Source organism: Protopterus annectens, chromosome 5.part0, assembly GCF_019279795.1.
Source record: "Protopterus annectens isolate FY-2018-M chromosome 5.part0, PAN1.0, whole genome shotgun sequence".
Classification (NCBI taxonomy): Eukaryota; Metazoa; Chordata; order Ceratodontiformes; family Protopteridae; genus Protopterus; species Protopterus annectens.
The window spans coordinates 1,452,436,107-1,452,457,340 of NC_056735.1; the positions used below are offsets into that span (position 1 = coordinate 1,452,436,107).

The 21,234-nt window shown below is 37.7% G+C and overlaps 1 protein-coding gene across 1 annotated transcript in view; it reads right to left on the minus strand.

Moving 5' to 3' along the window:
- The window catches only part of SESN3 (sestrin 3), a 771,776-nt gene extending 750,853 nt beyond the window's left edge, over positions 1–20,923 (minus strand). Inside the window, exon 1 of the mRNA XM_044071268.1 lies at positions 20,557–20,923. Coding sequence (XP_043927203.1) covers positions 20,557–20,634 — 78 coding nt within the window. The 5' untranslated portion in view covers positions 20,635–20,923. The remainder of the gene's footprint in view (positions 1–20,556) is intronic.
- Positions 20,924–21,234: the final 311 nt, after the last annotated feature.

Sequence of the window (21,234 nt, forward strand, 5' to 3'; positions counted from 1 at the left end):
GGAATGTAAGCAAATAAGACAGCAAGAAGGAATATAAGAAAGAATATATATTGGAATTAGTTAAAAGACAAGAAAACAGAACAAATTTATAAAAGTGAAAAATTAAATAGTGAAGACTGAGCATTTAGAACAAAAAATAACGATGAAAGAACTGAATGAAATTCTAAAAGATATTAACTTGAATTCTGCAACAGGATTGGATGGAATTTAATATGGTATGTGTGTGTGTATATATATATATATATATATATATATATATATATATATATATAAAGAAATGAGACAGTGGCAAAAAATTTTTTTATAGAAGTTATGAATGAATGGTTAGACACTGGAATTAAAGAGAAAGATGTACAGGAATTATAAAATGTACACTTAAAGGAAATAAAAGAAGAAATAGAAAACTGGAGACCTATACAAATGAATAATAACAAAAAAGCTTACAAAAATGGATAAAATATATGACCAAAATGTATTTGGGAGAAAAGGAAAAGGAAGTCAAGAGTTATTATGGACAAAAGAAATAGCTGATATCATAAAAAAATGTAGAAGTAAAGGTTTATGATAGGGGATACAAGTAAAACCTATAATATTCAGCATAAATCATTATGGGGATTTTTCAAGCATATAATGTAAGCAAAAAATATTACAAGTAATAAAATCTGTTTATGAAAGGAACTATGTGAATCTAAATATAAATGGCTGAATTGGGGAAAAAACAGAATGTGGAATAAAGCAGGGGTGCCCAACTAGTAGTGTAATTTTTTCATTAGTTATGAATGTAATAGTGAAAGAAAGTAATAAAATGTCAAGTAGCAGTGAATACAAAATGATGAAGTACAACTGCCAATAATGTATAATTATGCGGATGATGATATTGTATTAATTGTTAAAAATAAAGTATGGATGGAAAAAAGTTAAATGAAAAATTAACTAAATTAAAAAAAATTGGTTCAAGTATAAAGAGAGAAAAGTAAAGGATGTGATTTTGAAGGTATGATAGGAGGTATAGAGTTCAATGAAATATATATATATATAGATATACTAGAAATAATATTTGAAAAGAATGAATACAGACAACGGGATAATGTACTCAGAAGTACAGGATATGAATAATTTTTAGAAATCATAGATTTTCATATAGAAAAAAGCACACGAATACCATGGTAATAAAAAACCTACTTATGTTACTAACATAAGTATGAAAAGGAGCCAATGAGGATTATATTTTGCTTTTATATGGGGCTCTAGACTGAATCCACTCAAGAGAAAGATTTTATATATGAAAGAAGAGCAAGGAGGCTTGGGTTTAATAAACTCAATAGTACATGCAGCATCTTTAATTTTATATAAAAGGTATTAAAAAAATGATGAAGGAAAATAAAAACTTGATGGAAATGATACTACATTACAAATACAAAGAACTGAGGGAAGGAATGGAAGTTAAAAAGGCAAGTAAAAGCATTGTGAATTAAATATCAAAACAAAACTGGGTTATGAAAAATAAAATATGTGAAAAAAAAACAGAAAGGAAAGGTACTTAAGTATTATGAAAGCATTTTATTGCATTGATCTATGGAAATATTTAGAAATAGATAAGAAAAAAGTTATAATGATGAGGTACAACTATAAAAAGATTAAAGACTGTAATGATTTTTATGGAGATTGTCTATTAGAAAATTTTTGGTTAAGGCAAATATGCCATACCAAAAAAGCAAGATAGAATATGTAATAAATGTGGAGAGTTTGGGACTACTCAGCATGTATTTCTGAAATGTGAGAGAGTTAATTTCTGGAAAGAAATAAGTAAACATAATAGGGTGAAAAGTTTGTTAAAATTTGAACAAATATGGACATAATAGAATTTGGTTATTATGGTGCACGAAAACAGGAAGTGAAGAAAATGTAAAGAATAATGTTTTAGGTTTCATGGACTATATGGAACGAGAGACTAAATGAAATTAAACACAATGGAAAATGGACTTTGACAAAGACTTGAATAAAATAATGTTTTGGTTGTGGATAAAAGTGGGGAGGGGAGGGAATGCTTAAATTGGAGTTTATAAAGTATGGAGATTTGCAAATCTACATATTATCATATTTGCATTATTTACATAATGTACAATAAAAAAACCTACTATTTTTGAGTCACTAGGAAGCATCAGGGAATGGCTACCTGGACAGAGTGACTGCACTGATGAAATGGAAGTAATAATTGCAGCACTTTGAGGCTTAGCAACTCACATATTGGACAAAATGCTGACTGTGGAAAAGCCAGATGAAAACAAGGAAATGAAGATTTTTGTAAAGGATATGCCATTTACTGTAAACCAATTGGAGAAGGAAAAAAAAAAAAAAAAAGAGAGAGAGTGGAACATAGACAGAGGGAATGTGTCCGGGCTGCAGAAGGCTAGTTTTAAGAGCACCTTCTGTGATGGAGCAACAAATGAAAAGCAAAAGCAAAATGATGGAATACAAAGGGAAGAAAAAAAAGATGGTACAAGGAAGATGTACGCACCAGTGATGGCAGCAAAAGCACATGGAACAATGTAAGTGAGGGAAGTTATTAAAAATACACAAGATGTTGAAAGTTCCTGGATTCACATGAGGTCTGTGATAAGAATTATATTAAATAGATTAGAGTATTCACAAATATTTTGTACAGAATAATGCATTGCTGTCATAAAGCTTTGATATAACCAACAGTGGCCACTGAAGCATTTTATAAAGTGCCATTGGAGACACTTTTGTTGGCAGAAAAATTTACGAATAAAGAAGAAAAGTTTAGTCCATGGAAAAACTGTTTTTCAAAATGTAAATATGTAGTTAAAAGAAGACTGCTTGTGCAGTTTAGAACTACTGAAATAAGCAAAGAGTTATTTTTTTTAAAATGTTTGACAAAATGTACACAATATTAAAACAATGGGTTAGATGAAAAACAATGGGTTAGATGAAAGGAAAGTATGGACAAGGGCATGGCAAACACTGGTAACAATGTATAGTAGACATAACATTTGATGCATGTTGTGTTTTGCTAATAATTAAATGCAAAAAAGCACATGTGAAATATTGGGACAACTACACACTTGTTTTATTCTTGTAACTGCTTTTATTCTAGTCTTGTATCAAATATGACCAATGTCGGGAAACTGGGCAATCTTGAAGAAAATGCAATCCCAACTGTAGAAACTGTATTAGTGACAAGTCATTTTTTTGTTTGCCTGTCCTTCATTAAATGAAGGAAAAGAACATGAAGAGGCCAGCGAAGTGGACAGGATAAATTTACACGAAAAGGAGACTACAGAAGGAATGGATAAAATACGGGATTCAATGCAGAGGGTAGAGAAAAGAATGAGAAGAAAATGTTAATGAAGAGGCAGAGTTGAAGTGGATATGATTTGTTTGTTGGATACAACACCGTAAGAGGCAGAGAAAAGGAAATATTTTGAAAACAAATATGGGGATATGAAAGTAATGGGGGCAAGGGAAGATGTACATGTTCTGGAATTGTGATGTTGATAAAGGAGAAAAATTTGTGACAGATGTGATCATATTGCAGGGAGGCTAGTATTATGCCATTTAAAGGATAAGAATGAAGCCACAAAGATTAATAGTTACATATGCAGATACAAAATGTGGGAGAAAGACTGTTTTTAGTAAATTAAGAAATATGGTTTGATTAATACATATTTTACTAGGCAATTTGAACTGTAATTTAAAGAAAGGAAAAAGGGAAGGTTACTCAAGATATTAAAGTATCATGTGATGAGGAGCAGAAGGTGAAAAGTAGTAAAGGAAGAGAATATAAAGGAACATAGCCAAGGACAGGCATAGATCATAGGAAGTTACTAGGCTAATGGCCTTGAGGCCCTTACAAGCCTAGCCAAGAATTTAGCCCATGTTCCAGTAAGTCAGCACCCTATGCCACTGTCCAGCAGGGACACAGGTGGAATCCAGTTATCCAGGTTGCGCTTAAAAAGGTTTAATGAGGTACTCTGCTTTATATGAAGATAGAGTCTATTCCACAAAATGGAGAGTCTCTGGGACACAAATATGTCCTACCAACAAGTCCTATTGATATCACAGACCAGGCTAAGGTCACAATGTGGGTTACTCAAGTGGAGCTTGACTTGCAGATATGCAGCAGTCCCATCAGGGCGGGGTCCGGGATTGCTTTGTATGCCAAACAGAGATGACCTCTGAGGAGTCTGTAGGAGACCGAGTAGAGAGACAGGGTTTTTAGCTCGTCCGTGTAGGGTACGTGTTTAAGGTCCTGGATTCTCCAGGTGAGGAACATCTGCGGTCTCTCCAGCTGCTGTATGTGCTTTGTGAGGTACATGCTGAAAGGGGCATTGTACTCCATAATGGGTCTTGTAAGGGAACAATACAGGTATGTTATGACCACCTTGTCCCTGCATGAGATTCCCTTACTAATGAGGTGGGCCATGGAGAAAACCTCTCTCACAACTGAGGTAATATGGTGGTCAAACGTCAGTCTGCTATCAACCTGGATGCCCAAGTCCCTCATGACTGATTGCATGGTTAGTACCTTATCAATGTGGTAATTTGCGGGGATGTCACTCTCTCCAAAAGGGATGATGCATTTTTTGGCATTCAGTTTGAGGCCATGTTACTGGCACCAGTCATTTGTTTGGGTGGTACCCTCTTGGAGGATGTCCACATGCAGTTTATTCAGAAAATTTAAAAAGTAAAATGGGATTGTGAAAAAGCAAAACTTCAGATCAGAGTTGTACAAGTGGTTTAAGGAGAAAATGAAGACTAACAGAAGGGAAAGGAACAAAGAGACTAACAGGTAAAATATACAATATGGATAGTTTATTAAAGGAAAGGAGGAAATTGTAGGAGAACATAACAGTGAAACTTTATAAAGAAACTTACCAGACATTTATCTTTATACATGTATATAATTATACATACACCATCAACAATATGTATGCAGCTAAAGAAAAATGAGAAAAAGATATGCAACATAAAATTATGTAACAGTTTGAAAGATAAGGAAAAATGTATAAAGGGAGGTGGAGGTGGTGGAAAGAGAACATTGGATAGTAAAAAGACAAAAAGGAGGAAATTGGTAAAAGTGGAAAATATTACTAGAATAGACAAGTTGGAAGAAAAACTGGTGAACGGAATGACATTTCTGCTCCTGGTCAAGATGGGACTAGGATGTTGTTTCCATAAAAAAAAAAAAATAGATCAACATGTGGGGGAAAAAAATATGTTTGGATATAACTGAATGGATGAAAAAGGTACAGAACATGACATGACATTTGTATTGGAGTTATGGAAAAGGGTGTGTATGAAGTGAGAGAAAGAAGGGTGAATGAAATGCTGGTAATTTATTTTAAATGAGATCAAGGAATAATAGTAGTATGGGACATAGAGAAGGGATATGACAAATTAGCTTCCCATGTGGAATACTTTTAGAAGAGTATAGAAAAGGTGTCAAAACGGTCTGTTTAGGAAATATTGTGGGTGTTGATTTAGTGAATAAATGGATGGAAGGAAAAATACTAGGACAGAGAGAGGGTATAAACAAGGACGCCCTTTAAGGATGTAGTCATTTGTAGAACTGCATTCATCACCATAACAGACTTGTGAAAGGGACTTTGGAGGGGAAAGATAAGAAGTGAGCAATGGAGTAAAATTACCAATAATGGTTTCCTTATGGAGATGATACAGTAATAACTACCAAAAATAAGTTATGGGTGAAGGAAGTTTTGGTCAGGTTGGAAATTTTACTCTGTTGAAATTCATATGGCTTAGACCACGTGATTGGCTACTTAAAATTTAAAAAATTAACAAAGACGAAAACATATTTCCTGCAGAGGAGGCAAGCCCCCCTGCACCCCACACCCCTTGATAAATTTTATATACAAACTGAGATCATGGTGCAGTGGGAAAAGGGCACATTCTCAGATGCACACTGTACTGCAACCTCCATGCATTTGCGTTTCCATTTAATAGCTACTCTCATTTTCTGATGCAGTAACTGGAGCGGTACACACGTTAATCCAACCATTTTCGGGCAATAAGCAACAGCAACTGACTTATACGAGAGTGTGAGCAGCTAAACACCGAGCCACACAAGAGGCATGAAGCTGCAGTTACTAACGACACTGGACTTGTAAATACGATTGGGGTAAGACTAACAGCAGGAAAAAGACCTGCACTTCGCTGTAGTGTCCGAAAACTACGCTCTGGGTCATATCAGGCAAAATGACCTTGTTGAAGCTTAATGTGGGAATCCCCTGAAGGAGCAGGACCCTCTTGCGCCAAATTCGTCCAAATAGCCCAAGGATGGCTCTACAGATAAAATCTGGAAAATATAAGACTGTGGAGGAACAGTGAAAGAATACACTGAAGAAAATGAGAAGGTTAGAGTGAGAAAGTCTTCCAGTTATATATGAAAACAAGGTGTCCATGTTAAACGCATGTTTTATGCAAGCTGGTTTGTTTAGGAGGGGTGTGTGTATTAGAGAATTAGATTTTTTTTTTTTATTTTATTTGGAGATAAAAGATTAAATCCTGTAAAAAGAAGAATAAATTTAAAGTAACAAACATGTGAGGTTGAATTCAGTTAATTCATTTTCTTAAGTAATGCACATTTTTACAAGCTATCAAAAAAAGTTGTTGCATGAAGAAAAAGAAACAATATGGCATGGGCTGGCAAAAGAGCAAGCAAAAAAAAAAAAAAGGAGAAAGGATACAACTGATAAGTGAGACAATACTGGTGGTACAAGAAAATAGTGAAAGAATAATTTTAAGTGCACCCATGGGAAAATATAAAGTCATGTAATTAAAGAAATACAAAAAAAGTTGGATTTTTTTTGGGGGGGGGCGGGGTGTCTTCCGTGGAGAATTCTATTGAATATTAAGGGTAACATGAAATACAAGGCATGTTAAGTAAGAATGTGTAATAAGTGAAAGAACTGTCACAACATATGGTGTAGATCTTGGAAATATTTATTTCCCCCACCCCTTCAACTATAACTATCTTAATTTTTGTTAGATAATTTTTCACAACTTATTTTTTCATATGCACCATATTGCAGTAAACAAAAAACATTATTCCTTCTCTCAGTTTATTTCTTATTATTCCTGTCCGGATATCAATTTATATCTTATTATTCCTCTCCGGATATCTATCATACAGTATAAGTTTTTATCTGCATTTTCAAAAATGTCCCACTTGTAAATACATTCAAACTTTGGTTTTGGACTGTAAATCTTACCTTATCAAGTGCAAGACTTCTTGGAAAAAAAGTGTATTGTGTGTTGACCTGCCTTTTCTTCAGCACTATTATTCACTTTATTTAACCTTGTATTGCTGTACACTGGTCTCTTTTGTTGTAGCTGTCCTTTTCTGGCTGGTTACTATAGCCAGTGCTTGATCTACTTTACTATATCTACATACTTATCATTACACTTACTACCGTGCTGTTTACACATTATTCATTCTCTGCTTGATCGGGAACAATAACAAAACCTGTTACCTACCTCATAGTATTTTACAGTGTCATATTACTGCAGCTACCACTTGGCTGCGTACATTAGTAAATCTAGTAGCAACAATATGCTACCATGCATTACTGTTATTGTTTTGTTGTAGCTATTGACAGATTATTACCATACATTGTTTACCGATACATTCCCTTGTTGCAGCTACAGCCTGGTTAATCTGCAGTCTACAATGCTGTGTTGTAAATTGGTTGTACACACTGTCGCTAATGGCAGCTGTCAGGTTTTACCTGCCATTATCAATTTCTTTGCTCTCATAACACTGGAATAATAATCCAGTTTTAAATGTGATTGTACCCACTTCTGAACTTGACTGTAATCCATATGTTGTTACACTACTGCTGAGGGTAGTGGTAACCACAGTATACCTTTACTGATAGGACCATGCTTCTGTTGTCAGTGGTATTACTCACAGTAACTCAGTTGACTGCGTGCCTTAACGCACCTCTCAACAGGTCTATATTAAATCAGCGAATGCTGATTTAAATCAACCCCATGTAAGCGAAAGCTTACAATTCCAAACACTTTTTCCAAGGAAAAAAAATCTCTACTCCACAAAAAAAAAACTAAGTAATAAAGTAACAATAAAACCACCTTACTTAAATATACCAATTCCGAGATCGCACTACAGTGACAAAAATGGCAAATTAATGGAGGCAGTCAAGCAATTTCTTTCCCAGGGAAATAAGTTGCTTATATGCAGTTTCCCTATTTTGCTGTTTCATGCTTTCAAGTTCCATCAAGACGCATTTGAAAGAATACATCTTCGATCATATAATAGGAACCCCTCTCAACTACGACATTCACACAGTAGCCAAACCTGCTATGTTGCTCTGGTTCTTTGACAGTCTACAGCCTAACAAATCAGCCGTGGCATCCATGCCTTACTAAGCTCAATTTGTAGCATCATAACCCTATTCATACTGTCTGAATGGAAAGATGATAAAAATCAGGAAGAAAAGGAAAGTACTGCTGGAACTTAATTCTTCTTCAGGTCTTACAGAGTACCTTGTTTGGATGGTGAACCCAGTTTTCACAAAATCTCACTAAAACAACACTGACATATACTATATAAAACACAGTGTAATTATCACTGACAGAATCAAGTTGAAAAAAAAAGACAGATGGGTGCACAAGCCCCAGGAAAAAAAGTGTCCAATCCTGGAAGGCGCACTGGTACCAGGAATGGATAAAATGGCAGTGCAGAACCCTCAAGACACAGAAACATTACTACAGTGGGGTTAGGCCAGGCTCAGAGAGCGGATGTCCCCTGTTGTAGAAGGATGTAGTATTCTACAAAAACCGACAGCCCAAAAAAGAGCCGTAAAGATGATATAGTGGACTGTTGAGTATAAGGAAGAAATTACTGTATTTATTGTTACTTTATGCAATAAGCCCATAATTTCCAGATAGTCTTCTTAAATGTCTTCGAGAGAGAAATTAGAGGAAAGAAAAATACTTGCACAAGAAAAAAAAGTCTGTCAAAACCTTCAAATTAGAGGAAAGAAAAATACTTGCACAAGAAAAAAAAGTCTGTCAAAACCTTCAAATATAAATTTGTGGTCATTAGTACAACAGACACATGAAAAACATTACATTGACAAATAAACTTTGGGCTACTTGGAAAAAAGCAACATGGGAAGCACAAAAATATACAGAAGAAAACCTAAAGATTTTTGAAATGTATAAAAACAGAAATGTGGACATGGAAAAGGAAAAAAAAAAAAAAAAAAAAAAAAAGACATTTGATGTGGTGCAATATTTATACAAAAAAGAAAGCCAAACTAAATACAAAAAAAAGCACCAATGATATCTGAAGGAAAAAATACAGGCAAAGGTACCTAGATATGGAAAAATTTCACAATACAAAAAGGTAAGATCTCAAGGGGGGATAAAAGTGAAGATTACAAAGTCAGAAGTTAAACAAATAGAAGCTGAAGTAATTGAATACTGCCAAAGCGAAGGATTTAGTATAGATAATCTAACACAGGTTATGTCACGGCATGACAGGGCAAGAAGTCCCCAAAGTAAGGGGAAACAGATGGAGAGGGAGACATCTGATTAAGAAATACGGACAATATTATCCAGTACTTATGCAAAGGAGAAAGTAAAACTAATCAATACAAAAAAGCAGCATCAAATAATATTAAGAAAAATACAAGCAAATGCATCTGGATATGGAAAATTTCACAATACAAAAAATAAGAAAACAAAGCAGAAAATACAATTAGTATTGGAAAAGTTAAAAGAAATAGAAACTGAAGCTACAGATTACCTGTAAACTGAAGGGTTTAGTGTGGAAAATCCATCCAACTCTTGTAACGTCACAGCACGATGGAACAATGAGTCACCAAATTAAGAAGAAAGGTGGAATGGGAAGCATCTGATCATTTGCCACATGAAGATACTCTGAAGCCTTCAGTTAGAAACCAGTAAAAAAAAGTTCAGTTGTTGCACAGCGAAGTACAGAGCAGGAAACAGTGATGCTGTCAATTTTGTGGAGTGACAGGCCAGTCAGTTCCCATATGAAAAAGCAACGTTATGACACAGCTTAAGTCACAGGAATATGTTCTGGAACTTTCTGTAGAAAGTCAGCAGAAAGAGAACAAGGAATGTGCCCTCAGTTTAGAAGAAAGTGATCCAAGGGAACAGTTGCTGATTTAGAGATGAGCAGACATATTGAGACTGATGACAGAAATAAATTACAGAAAGTCATTAAGACCCAAAATGAATTCTGGCAAAATAGACAAACACAATACGACTATTAACAGAAATTCATGTAATATTAACAAATATTACTGTGCATCTAAATTAATAACAGATAAAGTCTTACTACAAAAACACAGAGCAATAAGGGAAAGGAAGGGAGGGAGAAATCATATGCCATCACAGAAGCACTGAATAGAGAAAACTATAAATCAGTTAAGACAAGCAGTGTCACAGTTAAAGGAGTACACAAGACTGAAGAGAGCGAAGTAATGTGCTGCATCAGAACAGATCAGGATCTAGTGTACACTATTGCAAATAATAAACTAAATACATCAGCACAGGCAGAAAAGTACAAAATAAGCAATTCATTGATGACCCAAAAATGTTTGAAATAAAGCAAAAGGTGTATAAAAACATAAAAAGAAACAGATACAATTTGGATAAGTATCAAGGAAGACCCTGTAGAACATAAATGATCATGAATGGACAGAAGTAGCAAAAGAAAGAGTAAGAAGTTCAAATGTACAGGATATGAAAAGGGATGAAGTAACAGACAGAGAAATTGAAACTAATTCAAGAAAAGCTCCTAACTGGAAAACACCAGGCCCAAATGCAGTGCCTAAGTTCTGGCTAAAAGCATCAACATTTTTACATAGTGATTTAGCCCTGAGTAGGAACTACTTACATGCACATCACAGAAGGACACCAACCTCATAAACAAGGAAAATGATATTCCTCCTTAAGAAGTGAACCTGCAAGCTAGCCTAAAAACTACAGACCAATAACATAACTTCTGACTATGTATAAACTATATACTGACTGACTTCAATTTAGAAGAAAATATCATGGCAATAGAACAAAAGGGTAACAAAAGAAATTCATATAGCACATAGGAACAAGCCATGACAAAGGACAAATTAGTATCCCAGTGATAATTCAAAGAGAAATATTCCAGGATGACACTGTCACCACTGCTCTTTTGGTCTTGTTCTTAACCCACTAAGCTGTCTACTTAACAGATTAGGTCATAGTTACAATTTGTCTCCTAGAAAACAACAAAGTGTAAAGACATCCTGTTTTATTTTTGTGGATGACTGAAAACTGTATAGCTCATCAGATGAGGAACTTTGAAAGCACAACTGCAAGAGGTTAAAACTTTCTCAGATGATACAAGAATGCATTTGATCCTGATAAATGTGCAAAGTTAACATTTAAAGTAGGAAAGCTGCAGCACCAGAAATGTATCAGTCTGGGACAGGATGGTGATACAAAGGAACTTGAGCAGGACGGAGTGTATAAATGTTTGGGAATTGATGAAGGATCAACAATAAAACAACAAATGTGAATAAAACTTAGTAAGGAATATTTTACAAGAATACAATTAATAGTGAAACAGCCCTGACAGCTAGGAACAAAGACCAAGCTATAATAGATCTACAATGGTAGGACTGAATAAATAAATCAGACAACTTTCTCCAGATCCAAACATAGTAAAAATTTAAAACATGAGGAGTTTAGCAAAAGCATGTCAGTGTCAAGAGGAAATGAAAATAATATCAGAAGTAGACAAAAATCAGGCAGCAACTGAATGTGCCAAAAAAAAAAAAAAAAAAGAAAGAAAGCAAGACTATAAGAAGGGTCATACGAGAAGGCAAGAAAAGTGGAAAAGGCATAAATATAATTGTAAGCACAGAAAACACCTGGAACAACCTCATGTTGATCAGGATCAGACACAGAAATGGTTAAGAGGTAAAGTTAAACCAAAAGATGAAAGGTTAATATTGGCGGCTCAGTATAGTGGACTAGGTGAGAACTGCCCTCACTAAGGCAAAAAACACAGCATCCATGGGACCGGATGGTGTCCCCGGCTGTGTGCTTCATGAACTCAACGAGGAATTAAACCCACAGTTAGGACAGCTGTTTAATCTTAGCCTCACCTCAGGATACGTACCCAAGGAGTGGCGCACGGCGACTGTGGTCCCACTTCATAAGGGCGGTGCCTCCACAGACCCTGGAAATTACCGCCCCATTAGCTTGACAAGCCTTATCTGCAAAGCCATGGAGAGGATCATAATGGAACTCATAAATAAAGACATAGGGAACTTGCAGACTTTGGATCCAACCCAGTTTGGCTTTGTCAAAGGCAGATCCTGCCTCTTAAACTTGGTTGACTTTTTCGAGACAGTCACCAAGGCCATTGATGAGGGAAAGGCAGTCCATACAGCCTACCTCGACCTGGCAAAGGCCTTCACACAATACCCCACTCAGGTATCATCGAAAAACTCATCAGCTTGAATGTAAACCCATACATCACAAGATGGGTTGCAAACTGGCTAAGTGACAGAACCCACAGGGTCAGAGTTGCTGGAGCCATGTCAGACTCAAAGCCTGTCACAAGTGGTGTCCCACAGGGCTCAGTCCTGGGTCCACTCTTGTTCGGCATCTACTTTTCTGAAGTACAAGCAAACACAGGAGGGTTATGGCTGACAAAGTTTGCAGATGACTGCAAACTGGGCCATAGTCGAAAACACATCTGACACAGATATCCTCCAGAAGGGCCTCACAGAAACGGATAACTGGTGCCAGAGCCATGGCCTGAAGTTAAACGCCAAAAATGCATAGTCATACCCTTCGGGAAAAACAAGGTTACCCCTAGCTACCATATAGGTGGCAATCCACTGAGCACAGAAAAAGTCATCAGAGATCTGGGGACCCAGGTTGACAGTAGCCTTCGCTTGACACTCATGTTGCTAAAGTAGTTAGGAAAACCTTCTATATCACCCACCTGATCATGAAGGGATTCACATCTAGATCAAGGGAGGTCATCGTCCCCTGTACTCATCACTCATTAGACCTATGATTGAGTACAATGCCCCGTTCGGAATGTATCTGACCAGACACCTGCTGCAGCTTGAAAGGCCCCAAAAGTTCCTCACCAAAAGGATAAAGGGTCTCAAAAATATGTCTTATGCTGCCCGACTGAAAGAACTCCAGCTCTATTCAGTCTCATACCGCTTGCTCAGAGGTGACCTGTGCCTGACATATAAGGCCATGTCAAACCCAGATTTGATGAATATGCTTCACCTGAAAAAATCTAGATCCCTCAGAATCACAAGGGCGGGAGACTTAAACCTTGACACTGTTATAAATAGAACGTGCTGGAGGGACAGATTCATCACCCAGAGACTCCCTATGCTGTGGAACAAAATCCCAGTACATGTGAGGCAGAGCACCTCTCTGGCCTTGTTCAAGAGGAATCTTGACCAATGGATGGGAGATTGCAGATATACCCCAGGGATTACTTCAGTGTCACTGCTTGACAGAGGCACAGCAAAATGATAGGCATAGTTTTTATTCAAACTAAAGGGGTGGCGAAAGCCACATAACTATGGGCTAGGCTTATAAATGCCCTTGGGCAGATAGCCTAGTATGAACCTACGTAGAAGTTGGTTTACAAACTCCATTGAACATGTGGGAGAACGACAAAAGAGGTTCTGTAAAACAGAAACAGTCACCCATCTTCTTGCTGGGTGTGATACACTAATGGCAGAAGGACTGTTTACTCAAAGGCACAATAAATGTAGCAAGACTGTTGCTTTGGGGGAATTGTGCAAACATTACAGTGTTGAAGCAGCTGAGAAACAATGGAAGCAATTACCAACAATTCAAAAAAACAGACAGAAAACCAAATATAGTAGTCCAAAAAAAGAAGACCAAAGTAGCTTTGATCACTGAAATTCCTACATCAGGTGACACCTGGATTTGCAGGCAGAAGGATGCCCAGATAGTTCCAATCGTAGTATGAGCAATGGGCATCATAAAAAAGAATTTACAGTCATGCTTAGATATGGTACAGATACATGTACCTCCAAATAAATTACAAGAGGAGTCAGTTCTGGGCACATTGCGAGGACTGCTAAGAGCCCTTTTAGCCAACAACAAAAATGGAAATATTAATTCCATGAACTTTAATCATACTTTGACTTAGGAATGGGGTCTGCTCTCATCATGATACAAGTATCCCAAAAGACTTGGAGAAACTAAACAGAGATAGTCTAATCTGCAGCAATGTTCTGCCCCAGCTGCCTAATGCACAATGTAATCAGCATTCTGTAGCCTCTTTGCCTTACTGCTCCACCTAGAGTGCCTAGCACCCACCACAATCAGCATTCTGTGTCCACCATGCCCTACTGTGCTACTATCCATGGTAGCCAAGCCCTAGTCATACCACTTGGCTAGTATCCAGCATAGCAGAATTCTGTAGCCTCTATGCCTCACTGCATCACTATATGGCATTTGAACACAGTCAGTTATTTTCTCTGTTGCACCATTCTCACATTGACCCTTTTTTATTGCTGCTGCTAGATTAGTACTGTTACTGCTATATCTGCCTCCCTTACACTACATTGCCAAACAGCTCAACTTGAACAAAGCCAAGATCATGGACAGTTTTTAAATAGCTCACTATTCACTTAAATAAATAAATAAATAAAAGAACAGGTTTAACATCAAAATGCATTTTGTGAACAATAAAAGAAAATACGGAGAGGATTATAAGCAGCTCCGTCTTATTACTTGTTTGAGACACAAATGCTAATTCTTTGTAGCAAATGGAACTTTAGCTGCAAGTGTTTTGCCAGCTTTCAAAGCTGTAATGTGCAAGAGATTCTGTTATGTTCGAAAAAGACAGGGACACATTAATTTCTGCTTGATGTTTGTGTAGCTAATGTTTTTTTTTTTTATTTTACCGCTGTCATTTTCTGTTCAGTACTGGCAGGTTTAGCTACCTTGTGAGATAGCTGAGCTTAACTGTAGCAGGGGATTCTTAACATTTGTTAAGATCAGGTCTTGAGCTACAGAAATTCTTACCTGCTTTGTTTTTTTCTCCAGATATCGGAGCATAATCATAGAGCTCCATGCCCTACAAAACTAATGACTGGCATTACTACTGGATTATAATCCTCAGGGATTTACCAGAGTATGAAAAAGGTTACCAGTGACAGAGCAAAAATACAAGTCAAAAATCAGAGACACACTCCAAAATTGTGGACATCTGAGAGATATGCTTACTAATGTGGCTAAGATTGATTACTGTTGCATCTGTTAGCTCTGGTCAGCTATTGTTTGTTGATTCCATTAGTAAGTGCTACCTCACACTATTATCACTGCATCCATAATTAAATGCTAGCACTACTACTGCTCCATTATTAGGTACTCTCACACTATTACTACTTCATCTATTAGCTCAGATAAATTATTGTGTATTGTTGCATCTGGCAATAAAAGTTATCCCACTCTCTCTCACACAAGTTTTGCTTGCCCTGGTCCCACACATCACAGATTCACAGGCTGCTCTCTCCCTATCTGCTTCCAGCCTACTTGTCCTAGGAATTCTTTAAAGTATCACTACAACTTTGTAAGTGGGCAGAGTTCCACGATTAAAACCAAAATATAACAGTATTCATGTAGTTTTCCCAGCTATCTCATGGACTCTAGAAGGGGGGAAAAATCATAGACAATATAAAGAGAGCACAATTAGTTGCTGTGCTTCTAACTTTCATCCTGCAAATAGCTGGAAAATTTAGTAAATGTCTATTTAACTAGCAAAACAAACACATGGCTGAAGATATCTTTTCCATCCATCTGCACTTGTCTCGATTTCACTATGGAGACTTGGGGAAGAAGGAAGGGTTATTCTCAGTGCTGCTTCGCCACTCGGTGACACCTGTGCCAACCAGCTCTTGAACAATTCTGTTAGTAGGTAAGTGCAAAGTACAGGGCTGCTGCTCTACCTATGGCAGGAAACAAGTGACACAATGTTGTGTGCGAACAAGTGTAAGTACATTGTTAGTACCTTCAGCTTGCATAGTGAAGGAAAACTGGTACTTTAGAAATTGCTTTGCAACAGGCCATCCTTCGCAACATTCAAAGGGAAAATGAGCTAAATTAAAAACATAATATTGAAAAAAAAAAGTACACCAGTGACATTTGACATGCAGAAAAGTGTGGCACAAAAGGAACTCTTGACTGAAACAGCAACAAAACAAAAAAAAAAAAAGTCATACACTACAGTTACAAAACAAAGTCAAGCCCAGCTGCTCACTCAGATTGCCAATTCCACTGCTGATTAAACGAGGTAACAACACCTACACTACTTTCATTAAGTTTTCATTAATTCCTTTGGCTTTTGTCACTGCAAAAGTTGGGCTTGCTTCCTCTGTCTTAGATACAGCTGCAGAACTCTGCACTAAAAAGTGATCCCATAAAGTTGATCACAAAATAGTTAATGACCATCAGACTTTAAAAGGAATATTAAGAAAACAACCATATTACAGACCAAATATTAATGGTTATATGAAAGGAATATTCTAGTTAACAGATAATTGAAGGACACCTACAGAAGTCAAATAACACTTCAGAAAACAGAACTGCAACTCTTATGACATCAAACACCAAAGGATGGTAGGAACCTGGGTGGGAATTCCCAGATATGCTCAAAATTAGTCCAAAATGACAAAAAATACACCGAACCCACAGACATTGCCAACATACTAGCTGACAGGTTCAGCGCAAACTTCTCCCCCCCCCCTCCCCACCAAAAGGGCAAAAAACACAGCATCAATAGGACCAGACGGTGTCCTGAGCTGCGTCCTACATGAACTCCAAGAAGAGCTAAACCCAAACATAAAACTACTGTTCAACCTCAGCCTTACTACATGTACCCAAGGAGTGGCGTACAGCAACAGTGGTCCCTCTCCACAAAGGTGGTGCCTCAACGGATCCTGGAAACTATCGCCCCATAAGCCTGACTAGCTTGGTCTGCAAAGCTATGGAAAGGATCATCATGGACCTCATAAATAAAGATATTGGGGACCTACAGACACTGGATCCTACCCAGTTCGGCTTTGTTAAGGGCAGATCCTGCCTCTTAAACCTAGTTGATTTCTTTGAAACAGTCACCAAGGCCATTGACGAGGGGAAGGTGGTCCACACAGCCTACCTGGACCTCGCAAAAGCCTTCGATACAATACCCCACTCGGGCATTATAGATAAGCTCACCAGCTTACATATAAACCCCTATGTCACTAGATGGGTTGCGAACTGGCTCAAGGACAAAACCCACATGGTTAGAATTGCTGGAGCCATGTCAGACTCCAAACCAGTTACAAGTGGCGCCCCACAAGGCTCAGTCCTGGGACCTCTCTTGTTCGGTATATATTTCTCGGAGGTACAGGCCAACACAGAAGGACTGTGGCTGACAAAGTTCGCAGATGACTACAAACTGGGCGCCATAATCTACTCTCCAGCCGACACAAGCATCCTCCAAAAGGGCCTCATAGAAACAGACAACTGGTGCCGGAGCCATGGCCTCAAGCTAAACGCCAAAAAGTGTATAGGCATCCCCTTTGGCAAAAACAAAGTGCCCACAAATTACCACATAGGTGGTAATCCATTAAGTACAGAAGTAATTAGGGACCTGGGGACCCAAGTTGATAGCAATCTCTCATTTGACAACCACGTGGCCAAAGTGGTTAGAAAAACATTTTATATAGCCCACCTAATCATGAAGGGATTCACATCTAGATCAGGGGAGGTCATCGTGCCTCTTTACTCATCCCTCATCAGGCCCATAATTAAGTACAATGCCCCTTTCGGGATGTACCTTACCAGACACCTGCAGCAACTGGAAAGACCCCAAAAGTACCTCACCAAGAGGATCATAGGGCTCAAACAGATGCCATATGCTGCCCGGTTAAAGAAACTCCAGCTCTACTCAGTGGCATACCGCCTGCTCAGAGGCGATCTGTGCCTGACATATAAAGCCATGTCCAACCCGGAATTAATGGACATGCTGCACCTCAGAAAATCCAAATCCCATCAAGCTACGCGCTCGAGAGACTTGAACCTCAGTACTGAAATAAATAGGACATGCTGGAGGGACAGATTCATAACCCAGATCCTCCCTTCACTCTGGAATAAAATCCCAGTCCAGGTTAGGCAGAGTCCCTCATTGACTCTCTTCAAGAGGAATCTTGATGAGTGGATGGGGGATCGTAGGTTTACCCCGGGTATCACTTCTGTGTCACTGTTAGACAGAGGCACAGTATACTAACCTCGAAAAAGGGCATAGCAAAATTAATTTAAAATGGGTGGCGAAAGCCAAACACACTCTGGCTAGGTTTATAAATGCCCTAGGGCAGATAGCCTAGTATGAACCTATGAACCTATATAACCCTATAAGCAAACACTTCAAATGTCATTTTAACTCTATTTTTTGTATCCTTGTGAAAGGGGGAGGTAAATACAAGCAAGCTTTGCATACATTTGAAAACCATACACATTTGTTGGTCTCCTCACCCCCCCCCCCCCCCCCATTTCCAGTCCACCATAGCCAAATAAGAACCATCACTAAAATAAGCCCTATCACTAAACTCAAGTGCAACTCATAAAACTATACCTCTCAACCTTCCAAAGTTCGTAGAATGTCCAATTTCTTTGTTTCATATCTTTGGTCTCATCAAGTAAAATCTGTAGCTTGTTGGCAAGTTACTGAGGAATGAAGTCACCAAATAACCACAGGCATTTAAGTTTCAGATTTCTTATTCAAAAGTGCATGCTTAACCAACAGCAATTTTTAAAACCCATCCTCTGTTTTTGGCTCTATGTTCTGAACACTGTTTTTGTCTTGGTCCATAACTTTTTGCAGTAAGAGGCTGAAACATATTTGCAAACCACCACTAAACTTCAAACGTTAAGCAAACTTTGTAGTTATATTAAATCTCTTGAACTCTGATATGCACACCGATATTTAAATTTACAACCATCTTACTTTCTATAACATTATTTAAACTCGTTCACAACAATTTCTCCCCACTCATTACTTACTCTTCTCAAAACCTATTTCTGCTTTCTAGAAACATACTCCCTAACATGAAAAACGTAACGTATCTGCTGTATTCTATGCTCTCTTCTACCATATACCATAACGCCAATAACCCGATTTAAAAAATTAACCTGAGAGCACAGACGTCCTTTTCTTGCATTCTTCCTTTTAATCTCGTTCATGTGCGCGTATACACACAAACATTTGTTGTTTTGTGCAGCATTATAACCGTAGTGTTACTCAAATATATATAATGCATTGTTATTTTATCATATACTGCACTAAGTTTTAATCTCTGCTAAACTTTACATGAACATTGCATTTCACTTGTCCCTAAACTACACAGCTTGACAACATACTTTCTATGCATCTAGTTAATTTCCAAATCAAGTAAACAAGACATGCATAAATCCCTGTTTTAAATAAATACACTTTGATTTGAACTTGACCCAATTTATGATGCAATAAAATCATTTTTTTTTGTATAGAAGCACGTGTTATTTCCCAGTTTAATCTTATTTTTTTTTTAAGCAAGAGGTACCAAGTGCAAAGAAGAAGAAAAAAAAAAGCTTGAAAAACAACTGTGATTGACACCTCCAATAACCTATAGGGAAGACCATAAAAAACGTCTTGGGCGTTTAGCTGGACACTTCCTCTGAAACAGTGTTTAATCACGATTAAGTTTTAAACAGCAGAGAATATTTTTCGATGAAAATGCAAATAATTCACAAAATTTAACTATAACATGCCAAAAATGGAACTTCGACACCAGACAACTGAGATTTATCTTTTAAACAATGGACTTTTTGAGTTTGCACAGCTCAGCAATTTCAATTCATTTGCACAACTGTGACCAAAGTGACACCGTCAAAGCTTGCAGTCAAATCTGATGTGCACAGATTACAAATGAAAAGGCGTATGCATCTTTCTAAAAGCAATGTATGCGTTTCAATAAACAACTGCATATCTGGAGCCACAGATAAACGTTTCGATTACAACACTAGAATAAAACCAGAGTAATCCAAAGTTTATACCACAATAAACTATTATAGCTCACTGAACAGCACACACTGTGCAGCAGAAAAAAGCGATTACTTTTCAATACCTACACAAACTGCAACAAACAACTCCAAAGTTTGTCTAGAATTTCAGGTTCCACCCTTAATCTCACTGACAAGTGGGGTGGTGGTGTGCGTGTCTACTGGGGAAAATGACTAAATGGTTACTTGTTATTAAACTTGAGTACGTTGAAACCCCAAATAACACAACTACGAGCAATATAACGTCCAACAGTTATGTCCATGTACTTAAAGGCAGTGTGACAGTTATCCTACCCATGTGCACAGCAGCAGCAACCCCCTCTCCAAGTTCTAACCAACAGAGGGACCCCACAGCGTCCTTCCTTATCTCCAAATTCTTACCTTTTTCTGGGTTACTTTCTGGCAGTTAGTGCATATCACATACTGATAATTGCAATCAGAGGTCGTCTCGTTGCTCATGGTGATTCTAGGGACGTAGCAAGACAGTGTTTGCTGTGCTCAAATATTACAAAGTACAAACATGTCCCGACCAAGCAAGATTTTACACTTCAAGAGATTCACGCTACTTAGTAGTAACTGAGCTATAAGATGGAATACATAGTGCTTTGCACAGCCTAACTTCAGCTATTGACAGCACCTACGTCTGCCAGACTGTTTGGAACACTCAACAATCTTGCACAGCTGTCCAAACTTCCACAACCCATTGTACATAACACTGGCACTGCACAGTCAATCCCAACCAACCACATTAACGGCCAATCACAGTAAAGCAACTTCTCTAACGGACAAACTTGTAACTGCAAACAACCAATCAAGAGTCTCGGAGATCAGAATGTCGGCCAAGTAAACAGCAGCGGTCACCAGCAGCCTTGGGGCGTTAGCTGCCTACTGCCAAATCCAATGGCTGGGCGGCGAAAAAGAGTAGCAGAAGCTTTCACCAATAATATCAGAGCGGGGGGGGGGGGGTGAGAGCGTCTGTATTGTGGCTGTCTATCTCCCATTTATTTTGTACAAACAGCTTTATACTTAGGTGGGTAGATTAATTTGGTACAGCTTTCA